Source organism: Cucurbita pepo, chromosome LG07, assembly GCF_002806865.2.
Source record: "Cucurbita pepo subsp. pepo cultivar mu-cu-16 chromosome LG07, ASM280686v2, whole genome shotgun sequence".
NCBI classification, from domain to species: domain Eukaryota; kingdom Viridiplantae; phylum Streptophyta; class Magnoliopsida; order Cucurbitales; family Cucurbitaceae; genus Cucurbita; species Cucurbita pepo.
This window is the reverse complement of record NC_036644.1, coordinates 8,235,440-8,248,462: the sequence shown is the minus strand read 5'-3', so window position 1 is coordinate 8,248,462 and position 13,023 is coordinate 8,235,440. Positions and strand designations below refer to the sequence as shown.

At 40.3% G+C, this 13,023-nt stretch overlaps 2 protein-coding genes across 4 annotated transcripts in view; both read left to right on the top strand.

Annotated features, from left to right (window-relative positions):
• The first annotated feature begins 3,439 nt into the window (after positions 1-3,439).
• LOC111798538 (UPF0603 protein At1g54780, chloroplastic-like) overlaps positions 3,440-13,023 on the top strand; it is a 10,754-nt gene continuing 1,170 nt past the window's right edge. Inside the window, exons 1-3 of one of the 2 annotated variants that reach the window (XM_023681759.1) lie at positions 3,440-4,008; positions 5,229-5,421; positions 6,473-6,705. In XM_023681759.1, coding sequence (XP_023537527.1) covers positions 3,571-4,008; positions 5,229-5,421; positions 6,473-6,705 — 864 coding nt within the window. In that variant the 5' untranslated portion in view covers positions 3,440-3,570. Of the gene's footprint in view, positions 4,009-5,228; positions 5,422-6,472; positions 6,855-13,023 lie in introns of those variants that run through there. The other variant, XM_023681758.1, reaches the window with a different exon arrangement.
• On the top strand, positions 8,114-11,957 carry LOC111798536 (GDSL esterase/lipase At1g54790-like). Of its 2 annotated transcripts, XM_023681755.1 has the most exons (5): positions 8,114-8,477; positions 9,035-9,238; positions 9,317-9,486; positions 11,190-11,460; positions 11,542-11,957. In XM_023681755.1, the coding sequence occupies exons 1-5, from the start codon at positions 8,213-8,215 to the stop codon at positions 11,808-11,810; spliced, it is 1,179 nt and encodes a 392-aa protein (XP_023537523.1). In that variant the 5' UTR covers positions 8,114-8,212; the 3' UTR covers positions 11,811-11,957. The 2 variants fall into 2 exon arrangements, with proteins under 2 accessions (XP_023537523.1, XP_023537522.1); XM_023681754.1 differs by having other exon boundaries at positions 11,190-11,957.

The following is a 13,023-nucleotide window of genomic DNA, read 5'->3' as shown; positions in this document are numbered from 1 at the left end:
CCAAAAGACTTGGGATATTAACTTCTTTTTTTTATTATTATTATTAATAATTATATCCGTTCCTGAGCTCCACTCCGACTACTTAAATCGAATCATAAACGTTGGGTTGAGTTAGATCTTTTTGGTTTGGATTGGGTTCCGATCTTTAAAAATAGAAAATTCGGATGGGTTCAGTAGTTGATTTTTTTTTTTAACAATTGAAATGAGATGAGTGGCTGTAAGATCCTGCATCGATTAGAAAGGGGAATAAAACGTTCTTTACAGGAGTGTGGAAACCTCTTCATAGTAGATGTAACGGGCTAAAGCGGACAATATCTGTTGGCGGTAGGCTTGAGTTGTTACAAATGCTAGCGAGAATGCTAGCCCCCAATGGCGGTGGATTGTGGGATCCCACATCGATTGGAGAGGGAACGAAACATCTCTTATAAGGGTGTGGAAATCTATCGCTAGTAGACATGTTTTAAAATCATGAGGCTGACAGCGATATGTAATGGGCTAAAACGGACAATATTTGTTAGCGGTGGGCTTGGGTTATTACAAATGGTATTAGAGTTAGACACTGGGCGGTGTGCTAGCGAGAATGCAGGCCTCTAGTGACAGTGGATTGTGAGATCCCACATTGGTTGAAGAGGGGAATGGAGCATCTCTTATAAGGGCGTGGAAATCTCTCTTTAATTAGTAGACACGTTTTAAATTGTGAGACTAACGGCAATACGTAATAGGCTAAAGCAGACAATATATGCTAGCGGTTGGATTGTTACAAATGTTATTAGAGCCAGACACGGGATGGTGTGCCAGCGAGAATGTTGGCCTCTAGTGGCCGTGGATTGTGAGATCCCACATTAGTTGGAGAGGAAACGAAACATCTCTTATAAGGGTGTGGAAATCTCTCGCTGTAGACATATTTTAAAATCATTAGGCTGACAGCGATATGTAACGGGCTAAACCAGACAATATTTATTAGCAGTGGACTTGAGTTGTTACAAATGGTATTAGAGCTAGACACTGGGCGGCGTGCTAGCGAGAACGCAGGCCTCCACTAATAGTGGATTGTGAAATCTCACATCGGTTGGAGAGGGGAACGAAGCATCTCTTATAAGGGCGTGGAAATCTCTCTTTAATTAGTAGACACGTTTTAAAATCGTGAGACTAACGATGATACGTAACAGGCTAAAGCAGACAATTTCTGCTAGCGGTAGGTTTGGATTGTTACACATGTTGATAATCGAAGAGCCTTGGAGTGAGGGAGAGAGAAAAAATGATTGAACTTGTCCTTACTTGCTATATATATACACCCATATACATATATTATTATATATTTCTGAGATTGAAATCTCGATCAATGACAAGTTGAGATTGAAATATCGTTTTTCGAGCCGGATGAAAATTGAAATATCGATATCGAAAGTAGTTTTGAATCTCTTATCTGTCACACTACTTCTTGCTCAAAAAATGAAGATACGAGGTACCGGCCGAGTCAGTGAGTCATCGAGTGCGATTGTGCTTCTGTGAACCTATAAGGAGTGCGACTATGCCTAGGCGTTGCAAGCCTGCAAGGAGGAGCATTGTGGAAGTCAAAGGAAGGAAGAACGAAGAAGATGCAAAATCGACTACCGAGTCGTGAGGCGAGGCAATTGTGTTTTACGATTGTGTACTCAATGTGCAATGCGATGATGTGCGAAGGAAGGAAGAAGAACGAAGAAGTACGTCGTACAAGGAGCCGGAAGAGTACAAATACTGATTAGCGTCAACAATGCTGTATTTTTGCAAAGCAGCTAGAGGTCTTTTCAGTATCCTTACAAACTTTCACAAAGGAAGCTAACTTAACGAATTGAATAACTAATTTGGAATCTATGATGATCACTCTTAGATTCCAAGATGACTCACTACAGAATTAGCTTGATCAAGACTAATCCAATGAATCGGTTTTAACATTAAACATAAAGCAAGATTGGAAAGAAACATAACACACAAAGGGTTTCAAACACACCGTTTTTGTATTCCACTGTGATTTCAAACTTAATATTACATGCTTTCAAATAGGTCAAAAAGTTAATCTAAACCTAATATAGCTCCCTACCCGCTACCGACTATAAATAAAAGCTATTAAATACCAATAGAAGAAAATAAGAAATGACATAAATAGTCTTACATACTGGTTCAACTACAAAGACATACCAAAGACGTAAAGTCTTCCTATCACTTTCCAATGTCACTCTATACTTTTTCTTGATTTGATACTTAAATCTCTTTGCATTGCTTCTTGTAATTGCTCATTCGGGTACATGCAAATGATCAGTTGTTGGAATTCGTATCAAGTACTGTGTACTCAGTACTAGTGTGAGTTCTCTATCATCAGTTGTGACGTCACGTCAGAGGAGGATGGAAGAGCATGAGTACGTAATCAAGTTGGACACTTTACACTGCCTACTATGCTGAGTAGTGGGTCACTGGCCGAGGAAGAACCAAAGAAGAACACGCGAGTTGGGGCGGGTTGACTCGGTCCTTTGCACACTGAACTCGTACTCAATCAAACCAGATCGGGTCCTAAAAAATCAACCGAACCCAACTTGAAATTTCATCTAACCCAACCTTGGGTCACTTCAGATTCTCTAGTTCAATGTACACCCTTGATCTTAATCGGTTCTCGAGTTGGGTCGGGTTGACTCGGTCCTTTACACACAGAACTCGTACCCAATCCAAACCAGATCGAGTCCTAAAAAACCAACCGAACCCAACTTGAAATTTCATCTAACCCAACCCTAGGTCGCTTCAGGTTCTCGAGTTCAATATACACCCTTGATCCTAATCAGTTCTCGAGTTGGGTCGGGTTGACTCGGTCCTTTACACACAGAACTCGTACCCAATCCAAACCAGATTAGGTCCTAAAAAACCAACCTAACCCAACTTGAAATTTCATCTAACCCAACCCTGGGTCGCTTCAGGTTCTCGAGTTCAATATACACCCTTGATCCTAATCAGTTCTCGAGTTGGGTCGGGTTGACTCGGTCCTTTACACACAGAACTCGTACCCAATCCAAACCAGATTAGGTCCTAAAAAACCAACCTAACCCAACTTGAAATTTCATCTAACCTAACCTTGGGTCGCTTCAGGTTCTCGAGTTCAATGTACACCCTTGATCCTAATCGGTTCTCGAGTTGGGTCAGGTTGACTCGGTCCTTTGCACACAGAACTCGTACCCAATCCAAATTAGATCAGGTCCTAAAAAACCAACCGAACCCAACTTGAAATTTCATCTAACCCAACCTTGGGTCCCTTTAGGTTCTCGACTTCAATATACACCCTTGATCCTAATCGCTTCTTTTCCGGAGATTTTTTTTTTTCAACAAACTAAAAAACAAAGGAAAAGAATTAGAAGAACAGATATCATGATGTAAAATGTGAACTGTTGCTGACAGGATGCCGTTGAGCGCCAAAAACGTCCTCTACTTTTCCATGGCTCCCATGAACTCTTATCCATCTGTAACACTATTCGTCCCTACCACTCGATTTCTTATGGAACTCACAGATCTTCGTCTCCATTTTTCGTCTGAATCTCTTCAATTCCTATGGAAACCATTCTCTCTCCTCACTCTCTCTCTCCTCTCTTCAACCCTAACCCTAAACCTTCCACTTCCAAGAATCTCTTCCCCATTTCCTCCCAATCCAGATCAAAATTTCAATGTTTCTGTAAACCTATTTCCCTTTCTCCCAAATCTCTCAAATCTTCTCTCCCAGTTCCTTCAATTTGGCTCTCCCATCTCCAACATGGCCTCGCGGCGCTGTCGATTTCTTTGGCGCTCAACTTCTCCCCGTTGTTGGCCGGTGGGATTGCCGTAGCGTCTGAGTTTGATGTGCTCAATGATGGGCCGCCGAAGGAGTCGCATCTGGTGGACGATGCTGGAGTTCTCAGTAGGGTCACGAAGTCGGATTTGAAGAGGCTGTTGACGGATTTGGAGTTGAGGAAGAATTTTCACATCGATTTCGTCACTGTTAGAAAGCTCACTGTGAGTTCTCTGCCTTTGAATTCTTGAGAGCGAAACTAAATTTGTGTTGTTCGGAGAATCTATGGGTTGAATGTTTAATGTAGATATATAGTTATAGAATATTTTGAACTTTTGTTTATCATGGGAAGAAAATGGTAATGATCTGGTGTATGTTTATGACAATTTGATGATCTTTCTGAGACCCATTTTTAGAAAGTGGCCATCATATTGTGATGGGTTGTTTAAAATGGTGGCCACCATATTGAGAAATACCTTCTCTTGTCTAAAGTTTTGGTTCAAGTCTCAAGTGAAAAGTTAATATTGTCTCTAGAGGATGGTTTTAATAGTCCAAGCCCATAGTTCCTACACCTTTAAGAATGCTTTGTATACTCATTCTTAACCAATGTTAGATCTCACAATCCACCTTCTTTGGAGCTCAGCGATCTCGTTCCCCTCTCCAATCGATGTGGGACCCCCTAATCGACCCCCCTTCGGGGCCCAACGTCATTGCTGGCACATCGCTTGGTGTCCACCCTCCTTTGGGTTCAGTCTACTTGTTGGCACATCGTCCAGTGTCTAGCTTTGATACCATTTGTAACAGCCCAAGCCCAAGCCCAAGCCCATTGCTAGCAAATATTGTCCTCTTTGGATAGCCCCTTTTCGAGCGCTTCCCCTTAAGGTTTTTAAAACGGATCTCCTAGGAGAGGTTTCTACACTCTCATAAAGAATACTTTGTTCTTCTCCCTAACTAATGTGAGATCTCACAATCCACCCCCTTCGGAGTCCACCATCCTTGCTGGCACTCGTTCACCTCTCCAATCGACGTGGGATCCCCAATCCACCCCCCTTTGGGGCCCAGCGTCCTCGTTGGCACACCACTTGATGTCCACCCCCCTTTCAGGGTTCAGCCTCCTCGCTGGCACATTGCCTGGTGTCTGGCTCTGATACCATTTGTAACAACCCAAGTCCACCACTAGCAGATATTGTCCTTTTTGGGTTTTCCCATTCGGGCTTCCCTTCAAGGTTTTTAAAACTAGTCTTATAGAGAGAGGTTTCCACACCCTTATAAAGAATGATTTGTTTTACTCTCCAACCAATGTGGGATCTCACAATGGTCTTCCTCAAGGAATAGTAAGGTGGGCCATGAGCACAAGAAACATAGGTTAAATTATAAGTTTACGCTTTGATCTCTTAAGTTTGTGTCTAAAGGGTCCCGAAACGTTATGAACTGCTGATTGTAGAGCAAAGCTGATGCATTTGAGTATGCTGATCAAGTTTTGGAGCGATGGTATCCCACTGTGGAAGACGGCAACAATAAAGGCATAGTTGTGCTTGTCACCAGTCAAAAGGAAGGAGCCATTACTGGTGGCCCTGCTTTTATCCAAGCTGTTGGAGAAAACATTCTTGATGCCACAGTTACAGAGAACCTCCCAGGTAAACTAAGCTAACCACCACTTCTTCCACTTATTTCACTCTTCACTCTCCAAGCTAACAATTTCTACCATTTCTTGCTTAAATTGTAACACATTGCAACTAGTAGATGCCTTAACTATACTCGTAGTCGTGTCTCCGTGTTTATGCGAGTTGACCTTGCATATGAGTTTCTCGACTTCAAAGGAAAAGAAAACCACAAACAAACTTGTATGTAGCTTAGCACGTGTCAATATCCCAACTAGTGTTGTTGTTTCTAGTAGGCCTGAGAGCTCTAAAAATGTCGAATAGGTCAAGAACTTGTTAAACGCAAAATGAAAAGTTTAAGGATTTATTAGACATTTTTTGAAGCCTAGAAACCAAATAGACACGAATCTCAGAGTTCAGGAACTTGTTAGACACAAATTTGATGAACTTCATCTTAATATTGTTCTTGGTTGCTTTTGCTCAAACTTCTGATACTAAATGTAACAGTCCAAGTCTACCGTGGGTAGATATTGTCCTATTTGGGCTTTTCCTTCCAAGCTTTTCCCAAGGTTTTAAAACGTGTCTGCTAGGAAGAGGTTTCCACACATTCGTTCCCCTCTCCAATCGATGTGATCCACCCCCTTGGGGCTCAACGTCCTCGTTGGCACACTGCTTAGTGTCTGGCTCTGATACCATTTGTAATAGCTCAAGCCTACCGCTAGCAGATATTGCCTTTTTTGGGCTTGATACCATTTGTCCAAGCTCACCGCTAGCAGATATTGTTCTCTATGGGCTTTCCCTTTCGGGTTTCCCCTCAAAGTTTTAAAATGCGTTTGCTTGGCCCTGGAGGGAGAGAACGAAATATTCTTTATAAGAGTGTACAAACCTCTCTCTAGCAGACGTGTTTTAAAACTGTGAGGTTGACGGTGATACATAATGGACCAAAACGGACAATATCTATTAGCGGTGGATTTGAGCTGTTACACTAAAACACCGTGATGAATGCATCAAAGAAGTGAATAATGCTTGTAGTTGCTACTTCATTTTTTAAACTGCAGGGTGAGTAAGGTTTGTTATGTAACTGCAGTATTAGCTACTGATGAAAAATACAATGAAGCCATATATAGCAGTGCGAAACGGCTAGTTGCTGCCATTGATGGCTTGCCAGATCCTGGAGGTCCTTCATTCAAGGAAAATAAGCGAGAATCTAACTTCAAATCAAGGGAAGAAACAGAGGAGAAAAGAGGTCAGTTTTCTCTTGTTGTTGGAGGTTTGTTAGTGATAGCCTTTGTTGTTCCTATGGCTCAGTATTATGCTTATGTATCCAAGAAGTGAAACAAACATGTAAGAGCCAGATCTTCCCATCTATTTCCTTCACATTCAAATGTATAAATTTGATGCTGTATGATCGCCACAAGATGATTTGCAAGAAACCTGCTATGAAATATAGTTGAGTTTTTTTTTGGTTCTTCGTGTTCTTCATCTTCTAGGCCTACCCTTTCCTTTTTGTTCATTTTGTTTTTAACAATTAGGATATTGGAGGTTCGAGATATTCATGAGCAAACACAGAGAAGGTTTTTTCCTTCCCGTTCTTGCCACTTGTATCGTTAAGATATTGTAATAGTCCAAGCCCACTTCTGGTAGATATTGTCCATTTTGGGCCGTTGCGTATCGCCGTCAGCCTCACAGTTTTAAAATACGTCTTCTATCGAAAGGTTTCCACACTGTTTTGTTCCTCTCTCCAACCGATGTGGGATCTCACAATCTACTCTCTTTAGGGGCCAACGTCCTCGTTGACACATTGCCCGGTGTCTTGCTTTGATACCATTTGTAACATTCTAAACCCACCATTAGTCGATATTGTCTGCTTTGGCCCGTTACGTATCACTGTTAGTTTCACGGTTTTTAAAACGTGTCTACTAGGGAGAGGTTTTCACACCCTTGTAAGAAATGTTTCATTCTCCTCTCCAACTGATGTGTGATCTCACAATCCACCTCCTTTGGGGGCTAGCGTCCTCGCTAACACATTGACCGGTGTCTGACTCTGATACCATTTGTAATAGTCCAAACCCACCACTAGCAGATATTGTCTGCTTTGGCCCGTTACGTATTGCTGTTAGTCTCACGGTATTTAAAACATGTCTACTAAGGAGAGGTTTTCATACCCTTATAAGAAATGTTTCATTCCCCTCTCCAACCGACGTGGGATCTCACAGGTATATATACCTTTCCAGATGTCAAAGTTCTAAACTCAGTTGGATTGAAAGACGAATATGTTACATAATTGAAGTGATAAATGAAGATGGGTCAAGCAAAGTGGAAACTTGGCACCTTCAAGCATTTGTACGACTTTCTCGGTTAAATCGAACCAACCCGAATGTTAATTTTAAAATATATATTTAGATTGTAACACTATTTTAAATGTTATTTGTTAACAATTAAAAAAAAAAAAAAAAAAAACANAAAACTGAAAATTTGGTTTGGTTGGTAGGTTGACATATTTTTTGGTCGGGTTAATTTGACCAACTCGAAAATAGGGTAACAACCCTACCATTTAAAAAATATATATATTTAACGTTTATAATCGATATAATGATTGATCCATTGTGACTTGTAAATGTTTGATAGTTAAACTTTATAAGATCTTAGTTATTAGTATAATTGGATAAATAGTTCTTTTAAAAAATAATTTTTTAAAAAAAATCCATCATTCCAACTCGACTGTCTTTTTGCTTACTGCACACTGAACTTCTGACCCACCATTACCAACCTTACCTTCGAACCCATTTCTTGTTCTTCTCCTTCAGTTTGTCGCCCATATAATCCAATGCCGCACTCAAATTCTACTACTCCCCTTCCACCACCGTCCATGGCGCCCCTCACCCACCTCCTCCTCCTCCTCCTCTGCGTTTCCGCCGCCACATCCAACCCTTTCTCCAGCCCCGCGGTTTTCAACTTCGGCGACTCCAACTCCGACACCGGTTGCGTTGTCGGTGCTGCCATTGAGAACATCTACCCCCCCTACGGCCACCGCTTCTTCGGACATCCCTCTGGGCGATACTCCGATGGCCGCCTCATCGTTGATTTTCTCTGTACGTTTCTGTTCTTCTTGGATTCTTTTTTCTCTCTGGAATTGATTTTCTTTTCTGCCATTAGGGTTTTCAGTTTTCGTCTCTCCAATCTCCGCATTTCCCTAATTTAGGGAATAATCATACTATCTCTATTGTTATTAGGCTTTTTGGGAGTCCAAAGCCGGATTAAAGTGAACAATATCATACCATTATAGAGAGTCGTGTTCATCTAACTAGTCATGCCCTAAAATTAGCCATGTCAATAGAATCCTCAAATGTAGAACAAAGTATTGTGAGTCTTGAAGACTTGACTAAGACTCCAAAAAAGAAAAAGGAGTCGAGCCTTGATTAAGGAGAGACATACTTTGTTCAAGGGAAGGTGTTGGATGAAAGTCTCACATTGGCTCATCGGCTAATTTAGGGAACGATCATACTATCTCTATTGGTACGAGGCCTTTTGGAGAACCCCAAAGCAAAGCTACGAGAGTTTATGCTCAAAGTGCACAATATCATACCATTGTGGAGAGTCGTGTTCATCTAACCGTTTTCTCTCTCGTTGGTTTGCAATGTTTTTGCAGTGGATGCGATGGATATGCCTTACTTGAATGCGTATCTTGATTCCCTTGGCGCACCAAATTTTCGTAAGGGGTGCAATTATGCGGCTGCAGGCTCGACTATTCTTCCCGCAACAGCTACTTCTTTTTGCCCTTTTTCATTTGGGGTTCAGGTGAATCAGTTTCTTCATTTCAAAGCTAAAGTTCTTGAGCTTCGAGCAGGCAAAGGTATGATAGATTGTGAATGATCTCAAGAACAAACAACCATTTTCACTGTTTTGTGATCATTTCTGCTGCTTTCTTTAGGTGGTAAGAAACTTGATAAGTACCTACCAGCTGATGATTACTTCCAAAAGGGGCTTTACATGTTTGATATTGGGCAGAATGATCTTGCTGGTGCATTTTATTCCAAAACTTTGGACCAAATTCTTGCCTCTATACCTGCAATTTTATCTGAATTTGAGAGTGGAGTTCAGGTTAGACTCAATGGCTTCTTTCTAAGTTATCTTGGCTCGATGATGATTTTGTTTAGATGTGGTTTTACCTGCTTGATTTTGTGTTAGATTTGGGTATTGAACTTGATTTNAACTTTGGACCAAATTCTTGCCTCTATACCTGCAATTTTATTTGAATTTGAAAGTGGAGTTCAGGTTAGACTCAATGGCTTCTTTCTAAGTTATCTTGGCTCGATGATGATTTTGTTTAGATGTGGTTTTACCTGCTTGATTTTGTGTTAGATTTGGGTATTGAACTTGATTTTGAGTGTTCTGGAAGCTAGTTTTTGTGTGATTTGTTGGTGGCTGATGATGGCTTTAGTTATAAACGATCATTTTTGTTAGAAACATTTAGGTACTGAAGCGATCCAAGCCCACTGCTAGTAGATATTATTCTCTTTGGGTTTTTCCTTTTGGGTTTCCTTCAGGTTTTTAAAACGTGTTTGCTAGGGAGAGGTTTCTACACCCTTGTAAAGAATGTTTCGTTCCCCTCTCCAATCGGATGTGGGATCTCACAATCCACCCCCTTCGGGGCTCAGCGTATTCGCTTGCACTCGCTTCCTTCTCTAATTGACGTGGGACCCCAATCCACCTCCTTCGGAGCTTAGCCTCCTCGCTGGCATATCGCTCGGTGTCTGGCTTTGATACCATTTGTAATGGCTCAAGCCCACCGCTAGCAGATATTGTTCTCTTTGGGCTTTCCCTTCTGAGCTTCTCCTCGCTGGCAATCATTTTTGTTAGATACTGAAACGATCCATGCCCACCGCTAGTAAATATTGTTCTCTTTGGACTTTTCCTTTTGGGTTTCCCTTCAGGTTTTTAAAACGTGTCTGCTAGGGAGAGGTTTTCACACCCTTGTAAAGAATGTTTCGCTCCCCTCTTCGATCGATGTGGGATCTCACAATCCACCCCCTTTGAGGCCCAGCGTCCTCGTTGGCACTCGTTCCCTTCTCTAATTGATGTGGGATCCCCAATCCACCACCCTTTTCGGGGCCCAGCGTCCTTACTGGCACACCGCCTCGTGTCCACCTCCTTCGGGGCTTAGACTCCTCGTTGACACATCGCCTGGTGTCTGGCTCTTATACCATTTCTAACGACCCAAGCCTACCGCTAGCCGATATTGTCCTCCTTGGGATTTCCCTTTCAAGTTCTTCCTCAAGGCTTTCAAAACGCGTCTGCTAGTAAGAGGTTTCCACACCCTTATAAAGAATGTTTTGTTCCTCTCTACAAGTGATGTGAGATCTCACCGTTACTATTTCTGAACACGTCTAGTGGTCGCAGGTGGCTACTTATTTAGGACACTAACATTTTAAGAGGTTAATGCAACCTCGAATGTTGTAGATTGTGGTTGTTCTATAAGATTAGTCGAAGTTAATGAAAGTAGAGTCCGACGCTAGCTGAATACAATACTCTCGTGTTGGTCAAAACTTAACTCAGGTATCACCAAGTAAAATACATGGAAAACATAATGGTTCGAGTTCGTTTACTATATTCTGTAGGATGAGACTTTATAGTTGTATTATCAATAAGGGTTAGATGGAACGAGATCAAATAATGATGGCTATCTACGAGTTTCCTTAGCAATCCAAATGAACTAGAGTCGGGTGGTTGTCTCGTGAGAACAATCGAGGTGTGCGTAATCCCGTTCGGTCATTACTTCATCATTCTTTTTGCCTATTTTTCAGAAACTGTACGACGAAGGGGCGAGAAATTTTTGGATTCACAACACGGGTCCTTTAGGATGCTTGGCTCAGAACGTTGCTAAATTTGGAACAGACCCATCAAAGCTTGATGAATTTGGATGCGTCAGTTCACACAACCAAGCCGCCAAACTCTTCAATTTACAGCTTCATGCTCTCTGTAAAAAACTGCAGGGCCAATATTCAGATGGCAACGTCACATACGTCGATATCTACTCGATAAAATCGAATCTCATCGCCAATTATTCACGACTCGGTTGGCCGTCTTGCTGTACTTTAGCTTCATTTTCTGTCAATCCTGTAAAATCTGATGCCTTGCTGCATTTTGACATGGCAGGTTTTGAGCAACCTATTATGGCTTGTTGTGGCTATGGAGGTCCACCGCTCAATTACGACAGTCGAATCGTGTGCGGACACACAAAGATGTTGAACGGGACGCTGGTGACGGCGAAAGGATGCGACGATAGCTCGGAGTACATCAATTGGGACGGAATTCATTATACAGAAGCTGCAAATCAGTATGTTTCATCACAAATACTCACTGGAAAATATTCTGATCCACCCTTCTCAGAAAAAATGCCATTCCTTCTCAAACTCAAGTTCTAGTTGGCCTTACTTACACATGCATACATCCCACAACTGATAACTCATTTATATATGTCTAAATGGAAGCATTCATGTGGAATTTAGAACTATGATATGATATTAAGCGCTTTAAATGATAAGGCCGAAACAGACACAGATGTGATACCATGAAGATTTTTCATAATTAAGCACGACGATAATGAATTAACCGAGCATAATAATATTTCATACAAATTATGTGAAGTCCCACCTCAGTTGGAGATGAGAACGAAACTTTCCTTATAAGAGTGTGAAAACCTCTTTTTAGTATATGTATTTTAAAACCTTGAGAAGAAGTTCGGAAGGAAAAGCCTAAAGAAGACAAAATCTACTAGTGGTGGGTTTGAGTCATTATAAATTCAAAGATAGCATTATGTATGGCGGAAGTGGCTAAGATGAGAACCATGGTTAGAGATAACTACAACCTATAATCCATCTTGGTTCTTCATTTCTTGAGTCTGTCATGCAACACGAGTCAATTACTACTTGCTACTTAATCCAATTATTCAGTACTTGCTACTACTTGCTACTTAATCCAATTATTCAGGATAATTATAAATTAATAAAAATATTCGTTGTATTATTGTCTAAAATTACTTTATTAACGGTTTCAATAATACTCTTAAATTAAAAAAAAATAATAATAATAAATAAATAATAAATAAATAAAAATATAAAAATATAAAAAATATAAAAAAAATACTCTTTTTCATATGAAAAAGAGTATTCTATTGTAAAAATTCGCTTAAATTTTAAAAAAATTTATTAACCCCCTTTCAACTTAGCAATAAAAAAAATATATATTTATCATAAAAAATACTCAAGTAACATTAATAATTTATGAAGGGTCGATAGACAATTTTCGTCTATAGACGCCGACAAAAATAATTTTTTTTATAAATGTATAAAATGTTAATGCTACCTTTAAAATTTTCTATAAAAAGTATTTCTGAATTTGTTAAAAAAAAATTGAAGGGTATTAATAAAACTTTTTAAAGTTAAAAGGATCGCAAGGGTATTCTTGACATTTTAAAAAATTTAAAGGTATTTTTGAGACCGAGATATTTTTATTAATCTTAAAAACATTTATAGTAAGCCATACACGTCAAAGTCAAATTAAAAGAAAAAAATATTCAGACTGAGTCAAAGACTCAGCACTTCCCTTCTTATATATGGACTCATCTTCCCATATTGC